General features: G+C 41.0%; 1 protein-coding gene across 3 annotated transcripts in view; it reads right to left on the minus strand.

Annotated features, from left to right (window-relative positions):
* Positions 1-20640, minus strand: part of daam1b (dishevelled associated activator of morphogenesis 1b) — a 40160-nt gene that overhangs the window by 17691 nt on the left and 1829 nt on the right. For 2 of the 3 annotated variants that reach the window (XM_028397007.1, XM_028397005.1), the window contains exon 2: positions 1386-1675. In XM_028397007.1, the coding sequence (XP_028252808.1) occupies positions 1386-1571 (186 nt within the window). In that variant the 5' untranslated portion in view covers positions 1572-1675. Of the gene's footprint in view, positions 1-1385; positions 1676-10667; positions 11065-20640 lie in introns of those variants that run through there. The other variant, XM_028397006.1, reaches the window with a different exon arrangement.

Below are 20640 nucleotides of genomic sequence, written 5' to 3' on the forward strand. Positions count from 1 at the left end.
CAAGAGTAGCTCCAGCAGAGCTCTGTCTGAGATCAGCTCGTGCTAAATCACGTCATCATATCAGTGCGATATCAGTGGTTGGTCTCATCATAAATCTAGAGTGACTGTGAATCAAATCAGATGTCTTCCAGGCTTTAGACATGTGAGTAATGGGGAAAAGATAAGGCGTGGCCTGTCTGTCCGACATGTGGTAACAAACATCTGGAAACAACATGTGTCACAACGTATAACACATATTTCACAGAGACGCACAATGGGTGCTGTCGGGAAGTGTTTGACTAAATACCAAGTGAGACATATCAGAAAGATCTGTACCTTTTATGAGAGGTTTCTGAGCTGTAACTCATTGGTGTGTTTTCAGTTACTTGAGCCACAGTAGAACGAGTAGAATAAAGTCTAAGACTAGACATATAGTAGGTTATTCTGGTTACCTAACAGATTGATTGTTAAATGTTTAAAGACAGCTGCTCATCATGAGACTTGCTCTGAATCAGTATGTGCAACGAGAAAACCCCCTATACTGGCTTTGCAGACTACTTATTGATCTTGGGAATTAGCACATTCTCACTACTTAATGGTACAGAAACAAATTATTCATTGATGTGTAAGATGGGAAAAGAAGCTTCACCTTACTGTTAAAGTAAATATTAGGGTCAACGGTCCGATTAAATGTATTAGAACACAGCAGATAGCTGCCATAATTCATTTCCACAACATGAATCTTTTTCCATTCTGATCATGCGTGCACATGGTGTGTCTCACACTGGGTGAACAGAAAAGCACGTGGCTATTTTCTTTTGGTAAACAGAGCAACTGAAAGCCTCCTTGTCGTCACACTCAACTTACTCAATTATGTCTTCATAAAGGAGTGGTAGACAAAAACAAGCAATTAGCAGATGGAGGAGGCCGAGACATTAAGAGCTCCTGAATGAGGCCTATTGATGTGCAAAAATGTCATGCTTAGATTACTGTGGCAACCGTGAGGGAGGAAATGGGGCCAGAGGAGAGAGGAGGGCACGACAAATTAGAAGTGACAATAAGACAGAAAAAAAGGCAGCCAGGCCGCCGGTACTCAGAAAAGCTGTAAGTGTAAACAGGGAGGATGTGTCATTTGTGAACGCTTGCAATGTAACAGACAAGTAAGCAATAATGGAATAAGATATTTAAAAGATTTTATGGCCATTGTATGAACTAAGCAGCTGTCATTGTACAGAAGGACTACAACAACTTGCACAACAATGGAGCTCTATGTCAGGGATGACTAAGATTTATCAAGATGAAAATGATGCAGAATAAAAGCAGATTTCTCCTTCACACTGAACAACGTTTATTACATTTACAGTAGTATGAATTTACAAGAAAACAAGAACAGAAGATGGTCTTACCACCAACTCGGAGAACATGCCATCCAGTTCATCATATCCTGGCATTGGTAGTGATGGCTCCATGACTTGCAGTGCGAAGTCCTCCCGAAGCCTATAGGTAATCTCTGGGTGATCACTGCTGTTAAAACAGCAGAAGATGAATGAGAGGCCACCACGGCCGCCACCGCCACGCTTCCGAGGAGCCATGGCTGTCCAATGCGTCCAACTGGTCAGGTAGGGAGGATGGGAGGCTCCTTCAGGGCCTCTTTACAGCCTCCTCCACCACAGAGTGTGGCCTCCGTCAAAGAGTGCTGTGGACACAAAGAAGGGACACGATAAGTTTTCAGCAGTTTCTTAGAAAAGACCATCCAAGACCACTCATGTTTGCAGTTTTAAAAATGCCATTCACAAAAACCACAGAAACATAGAGAAGAAATGTTTAATTATCAGCCATGTTTACACCTGATCCAAATAGCACATGAATGCACAGTGAAAAGAATGTAGCGAGAAAGAAGCTTATAGTTAGCATACTTGCTGGCTAATCATGGCACAAAGTGGGTGTACATTTTAAATTGCTGGTGTATGGAAGAAATAAACATGGTCACAACCTTGCCTGAGGAAGGGGCTTTCCAAAGCTATCCAACCATACCAGAAGTACTGTAGTTCACACAGGTATAAAGCCAGCTTAAGACATGCCATTAAAATGGTATTAAACACAAAGACTCAATTCTCTCACAGCAAGAACTGTTAATTATGGATCAAAAGCACAAAATCTATGAATGCAGCATTTTTCCACATTTACAACCTGAACCTCTTCCTCTGGTATTGGTTAATGATGCAGGGTCATACTTAACTGAAGGGAAAGTACAATGTGCTCTATCACTAGAGGGCAAGAACTGAAAGATCCAATTATATCACTTACACAATAAAAACCTGTCATAAGAGTGTGATGTTTGAAACGGAGACCATCATTTGCCTGGATTAGTGCATTCAGGCCTTCTCATCTCCCCTTCCTTCCTATTCAGCATCAGCTTTAAAGCTCTAAAGATCTAACGACTGCTGATTAGAGGGGTGTGTTTACAATGGCCGTGGTGAGAGGTTTGTGAGAGACTTTTGGAGTATGAGTTGGTCAAGAGCAAAACCAAGCAGATGGAACATTATCAGTACGCCTGGATACTGCTTAAACAACAAGGGAGATATGCAATATTTACACTGCGCCCGTCCTTCTGAAAATAACGTCCAACTAGCTGGTCGTTCCTGCTGTCTTATTCAGTAGACACAATTACACATTTAATTTGGTCTGTAGCAGCTGCAGTTTTACCAGTAATGTAGGAAATGTGAGCAATTGTTGTAGAGTATTGCACCATCTGCCTTGCCTGTATATACCAGATATAAATACATCAAGTTCAGCTGTCATAAGTGAGTGGCATTACTGAGGAGGGCTGGGAGGATCTAACCAGCCCAGCAGTAGTCAAGTACACTGCCTTATTCAAAGCAATATATTTTAGGCTGATTAAGGTATGTTTCTACTGCAGGAACAGGCAGAACAAACAACATCATAATTCCTTTCCAGTTAAGTCCACTTAAATAAAAGACAACACCTGGATTTTCTTAAACCAGCAATGCTTCAAAACAAGAAAGCAAAATAGCATGGCAAAGGAGGAAAAGATAGAAAATATGTTAAAAAGGGCTGATGGTTGATCATGTAATAAATGCATAAATGAATCAATGAATCACACTGTGAGTCTGATGAATGTTAAACCACAATATAAACACAAAGACAGGCAATGCAGATTAGTGGACTGTTCCTGTCAAAGACTGAGACTGCCTGATTTACTTTGATGGAAGAAACATCTATCTAGTCTCCCTGTTGTTCCACTGCCATGGCAGGGCCTGGAATCCCTTTACAACTACTGGATAGTTTTGCAGACTATTTTGTAAAAGAAATGAAAAGTATGGAAGATGAATGACTTTAATAATTTCCTGACAAACAGGAAAGATAGCAAGCTGCAGTCTGTGTACCCTGACCTGCTGGTTCATCTTCAAACAGGAATAAGGAAATAAAGTGCTCTCTTGCTGTCTAACAAATTAAGATATAATACCCAGATATCCACAAGGGCGCTGTCGTCAGCATGTCACAAAAACAGCTCTACACTCTCCCTCATTTCTGTGACCAGTGGTGTGAAGCCAAGTATCATAAACCACAGACGCTGTGCTGACCTGCAGGAATTTCTGGACATCTTTTAACTCACTGATCATATAAGCACATTCATTTGACTTTTTCCAAATGATCACCTATAAGTTAAAGGCTTACACCCAGACAGAACGTATCATGCGCAGTGTCATGCATTTCTAAATTTAGTGCAGCCAGGTCACGTCCTCAGCTGTAATCAAACATTGTGGGTGACTATTCTCAGTGAGCTGAGGCAACATACGATGGCTAAAGTTATTTCTTCCAAGGGAGAAAGTGAGGACATTTCCTCTGGCAGCTAAGAAGAGTCAAATTATAAAAAGTAAATTTTGAGGTCTACCTAAATAAAGCCTGATGCCATCACTATCCCAGTTTAGTCACAGTATTCGGTTCATCTGGATTTCCTCTGTCCAGCAGCTGTTTTTTTTTAAAACAAGACCCACTAGAGATGCTGCCAACAGAGAAATCTTTAAATCAGAGATATGAATCTTATCCTTCACTGTAAAATGTTTGTTGTCTCTACATGAAAACAAAAGAAGCAAATCTAAAAGGAACATATTCAAAGTATGAGTACAAAGATATCATTTAACAATGTATTATTTTGTTTCAGTAGAATGAATCAACTATAAATAGCTGACATGAAACAAAACTAATAAATACAAACCTTGTTCCATGACAAGAATGGACACACTGTGTATATTAGTACAACAAACGTACTGATATATAATGTGCAGTGAATGAAAAGTGTATATTGTACTACAGAGAGAAGGTGCCTGAGGTTAACTGGCCACACGTGGGATAAAGTACACATCAGCTCACTCTTACTAACACACTGAATAGTGTATTTATTTTGACACATCCTTGCCTTTTCTAAATTGCCTACCAGAGGCCTCAGCAGCAGCTGCCTCACTTCACGCTCACCATTTATTCTAGCATAAAGGGAAGAAGCATTTCAAAGCCTTCTATGACCATATTAGTCCAGAAACCGACCATCTTTTCCATTAGCTAAAGCAGGCTGTAAACTTTGTATAAACCTGTGTAGCAAAGTGGGACAATGCTGGTCCTCATCCAGCTGTGGACGTGACATGGCTCAGCAATTGGAGTGTGTATACATGGAGGTGTGGAACATGCAGGCCATGTCACTGCAAAGACTTGGTGTGTGTAATTTTTAACCTATAAGGCCCGAGTGCTCTGACATTAGTCTCTGGAGCTTGTCTGTCAGACGGTCAAGGTTCCCAACATAACACAGGCTTGTTACAACAAGAGGACATTCCTCTCATAGCCAGGTGAACCTTGTAACCTAGAACAACACCATCCACTATCACCTGCTCTGATAGAAAGGAAAGCTGATTTGTAGTTCTTGGATGTCCAACCTCACTAAACTAGCTCTTTACTGTCTCAGCAGTACAAGTTACCACAATTAATGGCTGTTTCCAGGAATTAATGCTGGAGGAGGCATGTCTGAAATGTTAACAGTCAGAAAGTTGATGATTATGTCTTGTAACAGCTGCACTTTCCACATAATCATGAAGAATGCCCATTTTTCAGGCATAAATCGACTCATAGACTGCACTAGAAAAAACATCATTTCTTTTCTAGGCTGCTCCTTAGAGTACAAGACAGATTCTTCCGTACTCCTTCATTCATACACATCCAATAATTAGACCCACCCACACAAATTCAAACAAACACTTGTCTCTTTGTCCAAAGGAGAGCTCTGTCTTTGGAGAGTCTTGTTGTTGTCTTGACCATGTGGTTTGGCGTGTGACCTGGCGTGAGTCCAAATGACAAAAAGAATCCCAGTGTTTGTGAAATGAGTGTGAGTGTCTGTGCATGGTGACTTCCCAAGACCCCTCAAATAAAACCCACACAGCTGTCAAGACTGCTGGACAAAAGACAGAAGATGAGCAGAGCGTCTTAAGCTAAACACAGAGAGACACTCACTTTCTAAACATGTACAGAGAGCAAGAATTCAAAGATGACCTGACACTGTCTCCTTCCAGCTTCAACAAGGCTGCTTTTGTCCATTTTGCTACCTCCTTTACTAATTTTACCAATAATAACTTCAAAACAACACTAAGCGACATAAGCAAAGACTGTAAACCCTGTATTTATTATTGATTTAAACCCAACTCACTAAATAGAATCCACATAAATCACTTGTGTTGTCATTATATAGGTAGCTTTGTATTTAAATCATAAACACTAACAGGTCAACTTCAAGCTGATGCTAATAACCCGGCATGTGCTTGAGTTGGAGCAGGAATTCAACCTTGGAAGGAGAACACAGTGGACAGCAGTGTATTGAAAACAGATGTGTGAAATACCTTTTTCTGCCCCAGCTGGCATCTCTCAGCAGTTTCTGGCCCTGAGATTGAGTTTTAATTTTTGATATTGGCCACTAATGTCTAACACCCTAATCCCAAATTGCATTAATGTTGGCTGTAATGTAACAATATTTACAGCTCTCCTGAGCTAAAACTATGAACAAGAATGTGAGTATAAGATAAATTTATACATGTAGTAAACTCAACAGCAAGGTTGGTTCACCTTAAATAGTTTAAGGTATATTATATCTCTCCTGTGTGTTAACAGTGTAAATAGCAATAATTTTAATGAATCCCTTTCTGCTGCATTGCAGACACTGCGTCTAAACCTTGATCTGTGTACACAGTGTAAATAAAAATATTATTTGGCCAAGAAAATGAAACCTATATAGTGTAATTCTACTGATGTTATCATTCTTGTTCAATGTTACGTCTCCAATGCTCCTATATTTTGTCTCATCAAAAGCTAATGAAATCCTAATTATTTTGATAAGATCTTTATGTGGAAAACACTTCACAGCTGTTAGCAGCATGCTTGGATATATGAGTATGGCTGGTTATTATGGGCAGACCAGAAAGGTATCTGGTGCACAGAAGTTTAATCTTCTTTTCTGATTTAGGATTTGGGAATGAACGGACTTACGATTTAATGATCATGGTGCCACAGTATTCTCGATGCCAAGCAACTCGACATAGCTGGTATTTGCTTTTACTGCCACACTAAACTGCATTGCGTTGTCTCTTACACTGACAAAACGTAGTTAGGTGAAGCATAACATGCCCCATTGTGTTAAAGTGGCATTGCAAGCACCGCTGAGGGTTTGGCAAGTGCACTTGCTGCATGCTGCACTCGCTCTCAGCACAAGAGACTTTTGGAGACCACCAGGATTGTTGTGCCCTGCAGTTTGTAATTTATTTTGGATCAGTGTGGACAGATGAATATAAAGGCTCAGGACTTTCACAGAATAAGGTTAGCCTGGAGCTGCCCAACTGAAAATCAGTCACAAAACTGGTATTTGAACAGTGGCTTTATGCTTAGCTTATGAAGCTAAAAAAGGGTTTTAGTGTAAGAGCATTATTTGACCACAGTCACAAAATGAAACATCCAAAAGTAATTGTTGTGCAGTGAAGTGGTCTCTTGATTAACACGTTAATCCCAAAACCGTTACATATGAATTATTTTTATGTTGAAAATGCTGCTTTGCCACATGTTTTACTGCCTGATTTAACAGAAACAACACAGCGGTGTCCAATTGTCTTACACAGCTGGGCAACATGCATAGCCATCATTATGCCAATTATTTAATGGCGCCCTAAGTACACAATGAGTAAACACATGCAGAGTTGGACACTTGTCAGAAAATAACTGGGCCATGACAGGAATGCTGACTGGCAGGTTAAGAGGAGATTAAAATCAATCACTTCTCATTGGCAGCCAGTCAACCGAAGCTATCAGAACTGTCCTGTGTGTAAAAGGAATGACGTTACAGTAGCAGAGATGTTTGGCTTGTTTGCTCAGGAGCGTTTTAGTGTCATAACTGTGTGTCAAGATATGACAAAGGCACTGCCTCTGGAGCATTTATGTCACATGGCTGAGGGAGCAGTGCTGAAGTGTCTCTCGGATTACAGAATTAACATACAGAGACACGGTAAGGGCGGGGAGAAAGGAGACAGACAAAGGAAACATGTCTTCCTCCAGCTGATACCTTTTACACTACAGGCCAGTTTCCTTGTAGGAGTTTTAAGCAATAATAGTGGGCTGTAACAGCCATGCCTATAAAACAACACACAACACACTAATGGAATGCAATGGAATCAAAACACTGGTAGTTTGTGAAAATCTACATTTCCATGCATTTAAAATTTACATTAAAAGGGACAACATTTAAATATAAAACTATTTTAAAAAGCCCATACTACACTAAAAGTCTCACTTCGTTAAAACAGCAAATAATGCTCTTGCTTTCTGGTTAAATTAGGTCAGTATGACAACTGTAATATTCAAAAATAGTCTATAGTCTGTGAGACTGCAGTATCTGGCTAAAAGCAGCAAATTTTATTAGCATGTTATAATAAAGGTAATCTAATTTTCTTCCCCATTTTTCCTCATCACAGAGACAGTATCGTGGACATAGTCTATAAAAGACTGTTTCGGCAGTCAATAATCTGGTGAGAAAGAAACAGGAAGAGTAGAAAGATAAGGACAATGATGCTGTAAACTGACTAGTTTAAGTAGTTCATTGTTCGTGTTATAACTGAATAGACTGTTGTCATCTTTTGCAGGCAATAGCATTAGTCTATGAACAAAGGTTTGTGCAAATCCCTTGCTGATAGGCAGATGTTTACGAAGCTGTTTTATTGCCAAGGAAGGATTCAATCACTGGTGAAGCCCGGTCACTCTAATGGTGAGCTCAGTAAATGTATTTTTTTACAGATTCGATAATCTGCATGACACAGATGGAAAAACTGCACGTCTTATCCACAGACATAACTCCTGGATGCTTTTAACAAATTAGCATGGTCTCCAAAAATCAATTTCTCTGGTGAGTTCATTATCATAATTGCATTTGGTCTCAGATTAGACATGAGAATGCCACATTTTCTCCAAAAGATACTGCTAAGAGCTCTCTCTATAAACTCTTACAACCTTTTCAAATCAGTGGAATTTCCCTTTACATGAAAGAATAATACCACAGAGCAAAAAAACAAAAAACATTTAGGAATGGGGAGTGTGTGGTTAAAATGTAGGGAGTGTGGTTAAAATGTAGGGAGGGCAGATATTAAAAAGCAGGTTAAAAGGCTGTTGCTCTTTTCACAGGCAAGGCTGTCAAACCCGTTCTGCAGATAAACTCTCCAACCCCCCACTCTTTTTTAACATGTTAGCATTCTTCCATAGGTCAGCCCTTCAAGTGGAGGTTAGACTCGGGGCAAAGAAGGGAACTACTTGAGCATGTGACAATATCTTTGCCAGAGTTTCTACTTATTCTTATTTGCTAGCTATAATCCAGAACATAGGTATCATACAAAATGAGCTCACAAGTATAGGGTCACTTGCATAAAAAAACTACCTTTTGCATGCTTCATTTTTATGTGCTATATTTATCTTGCCAGTTCAAGTTTGGCTTATAAATTAGGTAAGTGATATTCAACATGCAGCTATGATTTGTGTGCTTAATGTTCTGCAGTTCTTACATTGTCTTGTATGTGATGAACCAAAGCATATCTAAGGTGTGAACTGTGGGAAAATGCTTTGTGTATCCTTTAAAATAGGATTATGGAGTTGCTGATGAAGCTGATGAAAGGGAACTGTGGTTCATCTGACTCAGCAGCTGATTTATCTGTGAAAAAAGGGGCTGTGGACCACTGAATTAGAGGATCAATATGGCCTCTTCAGTGAATTAGTGTCATCTTAGTCGCATCATTAGAGGCAGAGCTAGCTCTAAAAGACGGAAAACAAAACACTTTAAGCGTGAGCATCAGACAGTTGTCATATTAGATAATGAAATAAACATTTGACAAGGTCAGATATAAAATCTTGAATGACTGGAACCACCATAAAAGCACCAATAACAACAACAACATAATCTGCCTACACTGCAAAAAAACAGCAAACACAACTATGCACACTATAGCAATAATAGCACATGCAATGCCACAGACTGTCAATAATAGGGCGTGGAGAGCGTTCTAATCTTTCCTAGGATACCCTGAGCAGCAGCATGTCCTTTAAAAACCCCTACCTCTTCCTCAGTTGCTATGGCAACCAGAGCAGCGGGTGACCAGTGCTAGCCGGGTGGGAGAGTGATTTAATGTAAGCCCCTTCCAGAATGCACATTACCCTCCTTTTTAATCTGTTCTAGATGTTTATAGGGACGAAAATAGGATTTTCTGTCTAATTCAGTAGACAAAAACAAAACCATTAAGGATTACAGGGTAAAATCTAGCTTACCATCACTCAGAGGTACCATGAAATTCTGCAGCATTACACAGACTGTCAGCGATTTTCAATGCATCAGTCTCTATAGTATTAGCATGCAATGCCCTTTGAGTATGAGTATCCACAGCCTCTTGAGAGTGGCAGAGTCGAGTGGAACCTGAGAAGGATGGGTAGCAGCAGGAAACGAGGGAGGAGAATAAGCAAACCCCTCTCTGCTCAAGGTGACTTTCCTTTTCATTGACCTGATTATCTGCACTCCACCCCCATCATGGAAAAAGTATGCCATCCTCTTCCTCTCACACTCACTTGACACTGATAACGGGCTATGTTCACCAAAGCTGAGAGAGAAGCTGGTGGGAGGTAGCAGCCTGTAGCCTCTGTGTAAGTGTGTGTGTGTGTGTGAACACATATTTCCACCACCACCTCACTCTATCTGCAGAGCAGCCTTGTCATTATGGGGCATTCCCTGCATACAGAGACAACTCTCCCACCAAGAAATGAGCCCCGGGGCTCGGTTGACAAACCCTGTCACCCCCCACCCCCAACTACAGTTCCTACGGCAACACCGCTTTCTGCATCGACACCTCCTAATTAGACAGACATGACACAATCACCTACGTATTACAGAGAGGAATCCAGCTCTGTGCTCTGAAGAGTGATAAAGCAAACCAGCAGCCCCAGCTCCTCACACGCAGACTGATAGCCTCTAACTATCTACCGGTCACATGCAGTCCAAACACACACAAACATTCCAGTCAGCCGATAGCCGGCTTGAGCTCTCACACTCCTTTTCCTTGCATTCATTTGATTATAGGGTAGAATAGGCAGATTCATTGAGCTCGTCTTACCCTGTCCTGGAGTCAGCGCGTCTCTGTTGTGCTCTGAGCATTCCTTTTATATCTACAATTCACTGCAGTATCCAGCTTTCTGCACTGTCGACAGAAAAAACTATGCATCTACTCGGCACGCAGTGGAGCATTTCCTCCATAAGGTATGTAATCCACACAGGTTCAAAGTCATCTGCTTGGGGTTGGAGTGGGTAATAAGCACCTTCCCAGAGGCTGTCAAAATCAGCCGAGAGGAAAATTCCACTTAGATGGAGGCTGATTCTCTTTGATGGCTGGGGGGCAAACAAGGGATAAACTCGCCATACAGAATGACCTGCTGTTTGAAATCGTGCAAACAGCCAGCTGGTCGACGAGTTCTTTTCCTCAGCGTATCCTCTCCCTCCCAAACCTCTCTGCCTTTCTCTGCAAAATGCTGTGGGGGCAGAGGGGACAGGCACAGATGTTACTGGCTACAGGCCACACCCCTTTTCAACACTCCCAGTCCTAATAGGATGCAGCCTGAGCCATGGCCGCCGCCCAGCTCACTCCCTCCCCCCCTGCACTGCCTTGGACAACTTGTTTAGGTTTTGTTTGGAAAGGACTTGTTTGGAGAGCTGCAGGAAGAAAACAAAGCTATGGTGTAAAACATGTGAGGTGTGAATGTGGGTGTGAGTGTGAGATGGAAGGATGTGTACGTGTAACAGAACCAAACTAATGTCAAAACCATAAATTAACAAAGAAAAGATTTCCACTAATTACCATCATCTACCTTGAAGCCATACTGTGTTTTATAATATGCCTTCACGCAACTCATGAAACTGCACAGAATTCGTTCTTACAGTCTTCCAATAGTGAGACAACACAAGAAACATCCAAAGGATTTTAATTTAAACAATTTCTGACACTCCCTATTGATTTACAACACAAGCATCACTCCTTCACCTCAGCTATGTACTGACTCACGAAATCCAGCATCTATAAACATTCCTACATTGCAACACGGTGTCGCTTTTTGAACACACACCAAAGTATAAAGAAATTCATTTTCTGTGAAAGATAATCAACAAAACAATATTTCAATCTGCCTTCATGGTAAGATTCACTAAAGATATGCAGCAAAGTTTGGTCTCAATTTCATGGGAGAAATAAAAAATACCAACTAATCACCTAGGAAAACTGACAGATAACTATATGGTAGAGAGCGGTGCTGATTCAGCCTGAGGTAACTCTTGAAGGCACTTCATCCACATTAATTACTATTTTGTTGAACAAAATTAGACATGTCGTCATAAGAGAGCAAAAATCATCCGCCTGATTCAAGCCCTGCAGGTTTCCATACAGGTGTTAACAAAACGTGTCATCCAGCAGTCACCCAGTGCTTCAGAAGTGAGTCAAGCATTACCAATGGTTATAATGGATAAAAAGACGTCATACAGGTGTAGTACTTTTGTTGTATATTCTGTTATGTAACATTGTTTTGTCCAATCAGCATAATCAGAAAAATGTGGCAGAAACACCATATCAGAGTATCACATGCCCTGTTAGAGAAACTGAGACTATGGATTTACTCTTCTTGCCTTGAAAAGTCTGGGCTCAGACACTGCCCTGCCAAAAGGAAGTCACAAACCAAAACTAAACACAAAATTAAAACCTTTTCCTTAACAGCTCGGAGCGAGCAGCACAGGCATCAGAAATGTTTTCTGTACCTCTCTTCATCCCCTCTTTCCGCTGTTTCTAAAGGGTTATTATAAGTTCAAAGTCTTCCAACAGCTGCCTGCTGATGCCAACGTGTACATTTCTGACTCACATCCATGGCACATGTTATGGCTAGCTGATATCCTACTCGATCTTCTGTGGCACTGTAACATGTAGTGCTATTTTATATTTCCACATTTGAGTTATCACTGTTGAGCCACAAAAACCGGGCTTGTGTGAAACAGTTTATCTCTGTGGGTCTGGTGGCCCAGACATCAGTGGCGAGCCGCGCCGGTGCAGTCATGAGTGGATAACAGTGGAAGCTGTACGGTCCTGGGTAGCTGCCTCTAAAAAGAATGTTATGCAGCTGCAATAACAGACAGGTCCTGTTCCCATGGAGGGCTTCTGTTCTGCTGGGAGAGATCTTCCGTGTCAATAAAAACCAGGACTGATGCTGTGTTGACCTCATGGACAGCCAGGTACAACAGAACACTGAGAATGGGCACATTTTTCAAGGGTCATTTGGATGAGGGAATAATCAAAATCAGAAACTCTGTAGGCTCTATGCTTAATGGAGTACCTGTCTCCACCACCACAGTTTTATATTTGACACACAAGTTTTTTTTTCTAGGCTTAAAGATCATCTAACAAGTTGAGCAAACAAGCCGAGTGACGTAATACATGAAATTCTCTTCATTTCAGCCCTAGCTCGAGGCTTTAGCATATTTATTTTTGCAAAACAGATTGCATGACAATACAACTTTGTGAGCAATTCCTTTCTTTTTTTTCTTAGTGGAGCCACATTTGACCCTTTTCAATAGGCAATCATATTTTCTATGGTTTGTGTTGTCTTTATGTTTTTTGCTATTAGCAGACCCGCAAAACTGTAAAAAAATCATTTTACAGTAACCTTAGTGACTCTGCAAACATTGCCTTTGGGGAACTATAACCCACAGAAAAAAAAACTGAGCTAAAAAGCAACTGAAGCTTGGAAATCCATTTGCAATACATCAACAGCGAAGCAAAAAAGCATGGAAATTTGGTTGGCTGCAGATTGTCGATGACCCTGAAATGTTTAGCTACAAGCCTGTTGACCGAGTTTCTCTGGTTACGTAAAAAGCAGAGGGACTTTGATGAAAAGCCAATTGTTTGACTTTCAGTATGAAACATGGGCTCAGTCAACAGCACACACAGACATACAGATAGTAACCCTGTAAAAAGGGGAGCTTTGAAATGAACAGAAAGTTAGCCAAACACTAATGGTAAGTCTATTCTGAGCCAAAGTGTGATCCTAAATAAAAAAAAAGTTTCTCAAACTACTTCTAAGGAATGTGTGAAGGGGGAACGTTATATTATGGCTGGTATCATGTGGTAGACGGCTACACTGTGACTCCGTATACATATGTTTCATTCAGGGTGGGGCTATATCCATAAATTCCAACCATGCAGCAGCCCTTCCCCTACAAGAGACCCCAACATTCACAAATTAAATGCCAAGATTAAAAAAGGGTCCCACTGAACCCTGCCCACCCTCTGAAAGGCTTGTAATTACTCCTCGAACAAGGTCCGTCCCAGTGGGGCCACACAACTTTCTACATCCACTAATCTTCTGAAGGGAGCAAGCATCACTGATGCAAGTTGGTGAAAAAAGGAACAAAGGGAAGCAGGGTACTTCCTAAACTGTAAAAATCTCCCTACTTTTTTGACCTTTAAGTTGTACAATGACCTCTCTATTCTCATCAAAGCCCAGAGAATTCAGGGATAAAGAGTTAAATCATCAAGTAAAAGGCACTGCTGCAAAAATATCATGGTATGAATAACTGCAGCTGCAGTGAACGTGCTTGTAATGGGTAGACAGAATTTGCGGGTTAAAAGGCTGTGGCTTAACTTGTTGATCCCTCCAGATGTAGGGCAGCACACTGCACAGAGAGATCAGTAGTTCAGGCTGCGAGCAGAGATAAGAAAGAGAGTGGCACTATGAGGCAACTGAGTAGTCCTAGAGTAGTGGAGGTAGCACATAAACATACAAACAAATCAAATCGAGTAATGTTAATCCAACATAATCCAATCAGTTTGCTCTGAGGGTGAAGACAGCTTCTGTGTCTATTAGCTAATGTCACACACGGATGCTCAGAGAATTAGTTCACCCGACTAAATCCATGCAAAAAGGTCTGAGGTCCTGGCCTCAACTTTGACCGCCAGCACGGATGTGAGACTGGCTTATAGCCAGCTGAACGCATGACTGAATCACTGGCACAGAGGCAAAGTCTAAGGTGAAATAAAGTTGGCGTACAGTAAACGGCCATCTTGCATGGCAGGATGGCTGAGTTACAAGCTGCTTATCTCAAAGTGTGTCATAATCTCAGTGGAGAAAAACAACCTGAGACCAGAAGCTGAAACAATACATTAAAGTTCAACAATTCCACCAAGAGCTGAGCTGAAAAAAAAAATGAAACTAAAACTGAAACGGCAGGAAAAAAAAAGATGTTTGGGGATGTTAACAGCCTCTGCCCTGTGGCGCCTCAGCTATACAAACAACACTGTGCTCAGGGCAGATGTACACCTGAACAGGGAAACTGAACTGTCTGCTGATTATTTAGTTATAATAAGCTAACATCAGCAACAACATGTGCTGGAAGAAAGCAATTCTCACATTGGACCACTGAAAAATAAACCATTTGTTGAAATGGAGCACCAAAAGTTACATAACTGTACAAAAGAAGAAGAAATTTGGGCGTAGACGATAATCACCACTTAAAGCTGTAATACAATCACACCTGAAGAATATTTAGCTGTTGACCCAGCTGGTTTCATCTGACTACATAGCTGACTTGATGGCTTCTCGACAGAAATCTTATCACACTGATATGTTATACTGTGGGAACCTGCATGTCATCGCTGCAGCAGCCTAAAATCATGGCCGAGAAAGTCAGCACATCGTCTGATCCTGGAAGGAAGTGACTATCTTTCAGAAAAAAAGAGGAAACATTTTGTACCTGCCAATATAAAACAAATACGATGTTACGTCTATGACTGACCTGAATCTCTTAGCGATGAATCTTTCAGCTCTGATAAGGTCACAGTGTGCTTCACAACAAAACTAACAAAGAAACAAATGTTTTTTACAAATCACAAACTTCTACTAACTCAATAAGAATGTGCATGACTGACATTACTGGCCCCTAAGACGCCGGCCCAGTTATTGGAAAATTGCATTACCCTAGTAAATATACCAATAACATCTCAGCTTAAAAGGTATATAAAATAGATTAAGCTGTGGTTTTATTCAGATAGACAATTATCCTGAATCAAGGTAATGACACTGTAAAGCCAATTAAATCTGTGATTAGGCTAAAAAAAAAACATTTTTTCACATCTTAATCATTCCTGCAATGTGCTGCTGTGAACCTCTAAATTGTTAACAGTTGCATTACACATGAAAGACAGATAAGTGACATAGCCTATACATATTTTTCTGCCCTTGCTCGACAACTTGTCAGAACTTGAGCGTTTCTTTCTGGAGGGCGGGGCAGCATTTTAAGAGCAGGATAAAGCGTGGCGTGCTCTGGCACGGTCTGCTGCTGAATCTGATATCTGTCTGCTGTTTCAAAGCCGGTGTTACAGTGTGTTTGGTTTGTGTCTGAGGGAGAAACGTGTTGGCATCTGACCTATTCCAGTCGAGGAACTTAAACAGACCGGATACATGGCATATTCTGCCAATTCACTTGTCACTTTTAAAATGGTCCACTGATTATATTTGTATCCTTAAGGCTTCAAGTACAATAACTATAATTTGTGAGGTCATAACATTTTGTACACATAAAAACATGCAGCATATTTTAGTCATGAGACGTCTCTGTTAAATGCTTGACAGGACACGATACATACAAGGTAAACTTTAGTATATGATTATTGTTGTGGGTGTTAATGTTTGTGTGTGTTCACTTTGATATGTTGGACATGTGTCAGCTTTCAATAATTACCCTGCTATTGCCAGAACTTCAAGTAGCAGCCTGAACTGAATGAATTTACTGTCAGACAAAATGCTGACATTCAACCTGCTGAAACAACATAAAAAAAGTACAGATAGCACATGGATCCTCCAAAACTGCACACTCACACAGAATTCTAATTTGCAGCCTCTCTGTTTTGGGAATTAACATTAATAATGTGACCTAGACAAAAGGGATAGAGGCGAAAGCATGGACTGAAACATGAATCCCTCCTGGCCTATTAAACCCTCCCCTCCCTCCCATCCTCCCAAACCAACATCTTGGTTATGGGACTCCCCCACACATGTGCATACACACACACAGAGCAGACCCACATGCTCCATTGTTTGAACCCCTCCATGGCTACACTCTTTCCACATCTTGCGGCTGAGGCACACACAAGTAATTAATGTTGATGTTCATTGTCATGATAATCTGAGGTTTGCCTCATTTCTTTCAGTCTGGCAACACAACAGTCACTTTCTAACTTAGTTAAACACAACTAAACCCCACTCTTAAGCACATAAAGCAAAGCAAGGCTATTAATTAAAAAACTAAGCTCGAAAAAAAATAAGTGATTCAAAGACTTAAGAGTCAAAACTGGCAAATATAGCCTCTATCATGTGACATACTGCAACAATTACTCCAAATAACAGGCCCTCGACTAGGAAAGACTAGTTCCAAATTGAAATGTTATCCTGTAATGTGGTCTTCTTAAACCTTTGGGACGAGGAAGAATGAGAGTGTTTTCTCTTATTTAAAAGTAATACCTTAAGCGTTATGTTATTGTTTATCACAAATAAGAATGTCTTATCAATAACTGACATCCTGTAGGACAGGTGCAGTCTAATTCACAGGTATTGCCACATTTTTATCTCTTTAACCATCTCAAAAGGGGAGGTAGAAGTAGCACAGCTTGTGCCACGCTCTCCAGAGTACAACCGCAACAAGTTCAGATCAGCCCAAAATATATTTTCATAGGTCACCCAGTTCTAGTTATAGAACCTCAAGGCTCCAGATCAAGGCTGGTTTCTGTGGAGGCGGGTGCTCTGTGGAGATAAGACTGTGCTGCAATCAGTGACTGAAGTGAACACACCTAATAATTACATAAGTTCACATGAACGGGGGGAAAGTGGTTAACATTTACTCAACTCTTAACAAATGAATTAGTTATATTGACTTTATATTCATATAAAATTAGAAGGTAAAACACATAAAATGATGACCTCTGTTGTGGCTGTGCGCTTTCCCTGCAAGGCACTTTTCATTGCTAATAAACCTGGGTAACGAGAGAAGGCCACTTCCATGAAATATCCATTACTCACCAAGAGGTCTGAAGTCTGTCAACCTGAGGCACATTAATGAAAAATCTGCCACTACTGAGTGGCCAAGCTGGAAGCAGGGTGTGCTGACCTTTCACCTCTGTACAATTGGGAGGGTCAAGAGTCAACGGTCTTAGAAAGGGACAAGCCATGTGGACTCAGTGTGTGGGTATCTAAACGCATCAAACAATGTAATGGTTTCACAGAAAACGTGGTGTTATAGATAATATGCTTTAAAATGTAAGTGAATACAACAAATATTCACAGGATCCTATTTCAATTTTACTTCTCATAAGCCTTGTCCAATATACCGAAGCTTACCTTAAGTGCAATATGATGACAGATTTCACATTCTTTCCAAAACAGAAAGTTCAAACAAAGACAAATCACTGTGTCAGCAGCAATAATCCAGGATTTCCTTCAGTAAATTGTTTAGCTTTGGGGGTAAGCCCCTCAGATCCTGACATGTCATATCTTCTGATCAATCTGGTTTGTAGTTGATGACCTAAACAATAGACACACTATATATCAGGATTTGTCTTTGTTAAAAACACCCAAAGGGTTAATGTTTTTTGGACAAGCGTGTATATATTTAAATAGTTTAAAAGCAATGGCTTGGGTGAAATGGATGCTCTTTTCACTAAAGCACTGCAGGGATGGCTTTGACTCTTTTCTCCTCAGTAGCTGATGCTCAGCAGGTCTGCATCACACTCACAGTTTGGGATTAGGAGCCTTGGTTTATATACTCTACTTTTAAGAAATGAATATGATAACATGCAGGGCTGCAGGGCAACAATCCTTGGGTGTGACCAACAATGGATGGCAAAATCCAGCTGTCCCAATAGCAAGAACAAGTGCAAAGCCAGGCCAGACTGGGGGCTGGGTGTGGCATGGCAGGGGTTCCATGGTGACAGAGCAGGCCTACTCAACAGAGTAGGGATGCTAAATGAAGCCATTGTCTGGCCCAAGTGAAGCACACCGCACAAAGAATGGCACATTCAAACAGTCATACAGGCCTATTGTTGTCACGGGCCAGAAGAGTGCAGCAGGTCCACATTTATCCCACAGGATCCACAACACATTACACACAGAGAGAGCTTGATCTCTGAACATGAAGCCCATACACCAGCAGGAAGAGCAGGAGTGATACTGACCCAGAGGAACACTACCACCACAAATGAAAACTATTTTCTGCTGTCTCATGGTATAATTATACCGCCCAACACTTACCCGGTAGCAGCACAGACACAGAATTAAGATGTCATATGCCGCATGTGTCAACACTTACACCAAGTCATGTAACTATGGTATGTACTAACTGGCTTTGCTGCCTTCTCCAATTCCTATTGTAGCAAACATTGACTAAATGTTTAAAGTAATTACAGAAGTGTACAGAGCATAGGGAAATGGTTCAGGTTCCACCCTGCATTGTATAAAGTCATCTAAAACAGGGATGTACACTTTCATTATTCCTAGATAACAGGCTTGTGGTTCAACACCTGCCTCAGTATATTATTGCCATCGACCACATCCAGGAACCATGCAGACATATGGTGGTCTTAAGGGCTCAGCTGTGTTACAGCCACTGCTAAATGGCATCCGCCGTTGAAAAAATGATTACTCCACACCTCCCCCCTGTCGTTAGTGCTGTTTACTCTCACCGTGTAGTGCTTAATGTGAGCTGTCCAGGGAGGCTGCCACCCCCCCACTGCTTCACTGCCAGTTCAGTGAAACTTAACACTCAGTTCATTAACCCAGTTCCCCAGGTGTTTGTGTGTGTGTTGACAGACAGAAATGCATATTCAATACACTGCTACTCTTTACAGAATGGAACCTTTGATGTTGATGATTTTCTTTGTGTAGCACAAACTGAAATTAATGCATTTTTTTTATCTAGGATGGCTCAGGTATCACCTTTACATCTTATCATCATATACTTAATGTGTGACACAGTTTTCTGTTGCTTTTTATCTGAGCTTAGTCAGAGATCATTGCACATCATTACACTGCTGCCAGACTTTAGAATCACCACCAACAAGAAACTGTAGAGACAGAGCAGCTTATGTCTGCTGTGTGTGTGCGCTCAACTACCAGTGCCAACTGAAACTGAGTCACAATACTGCAGTCAATATCCACCAAGGACAGTTTCTGTCAAATCCTGTTTTGACCAGCAACACAGAGCGTTGTTGTGTCTGTGAGACAACAGCAGGATGACATGAATCATCAGTAAACATCAGTAAATAACATGCTGCGACAAAAACAATACCACAAAGTTAAGAGAACCACAAAGTAGCACTTGACCTCCTTTTTAGACTGGTAAAACCCCACTTAGACCCAATTTTGTCTGCAATGGGAAAGGGTACACCTGGCATTCACTCCTGACTCTGAGCTCAAACCCCTATCAGCAACAATGTGAAGCAGCACTCCAACATTTTCATTCAAAAACCATTACGATGTGCTGATATAACTATGGAAAACCACTGTAAGCAGTCGATATCATTGGTACAAAGGAAAACAACTTAAAAAAAAGTCATGAGTAACATTGAGTGCGAATCTGCTGGTGCCAATACATCTGTGATAATAAGTTAATACCTGCCAATAACATCATAGCCTGCAGATGTATATTGAACAGGCACTAACAGAAAGAGCTTGGGTAAAGCATTGCAACACAGATTATTACCAGCAGTGTGCGTGCATTCAGAAAAACAAGACTCTGAATGTCCGGGCCTGTCAGCGCCTTTCTGTAAGAAGCCAACTCCCTGTCTAAGCATTAATGCTGTGGACAAAATAACAGCACGGTACATCATGTAAGGCTTCTCCAGTGTTTACACTGAAAACACGTCTGCAGATCACACCACAGCAGTAAAGCCCTCTCACAAGGCTGCAGCCCATTACAAGCACATACAGGCCCCCTCAATGATTTAGAGCATTTTAATTCTCGGGAATGTAAGCCTTTTCTGATAAGCACCCAACTGGGTATAAGCC

The sequence above is a fragment of the Parambassis ranga genome, chromosome 24 (assembly GCF_900634625.1).
Source record: "Parambassis ranga chromosome 24, fParRan2.1, whole genome shotgun sequence".
NCBI lineage: Eukaryota > Metazoa > Chordata > Actinopteri > Ambassidae > Parambassis > Parambassis ranga.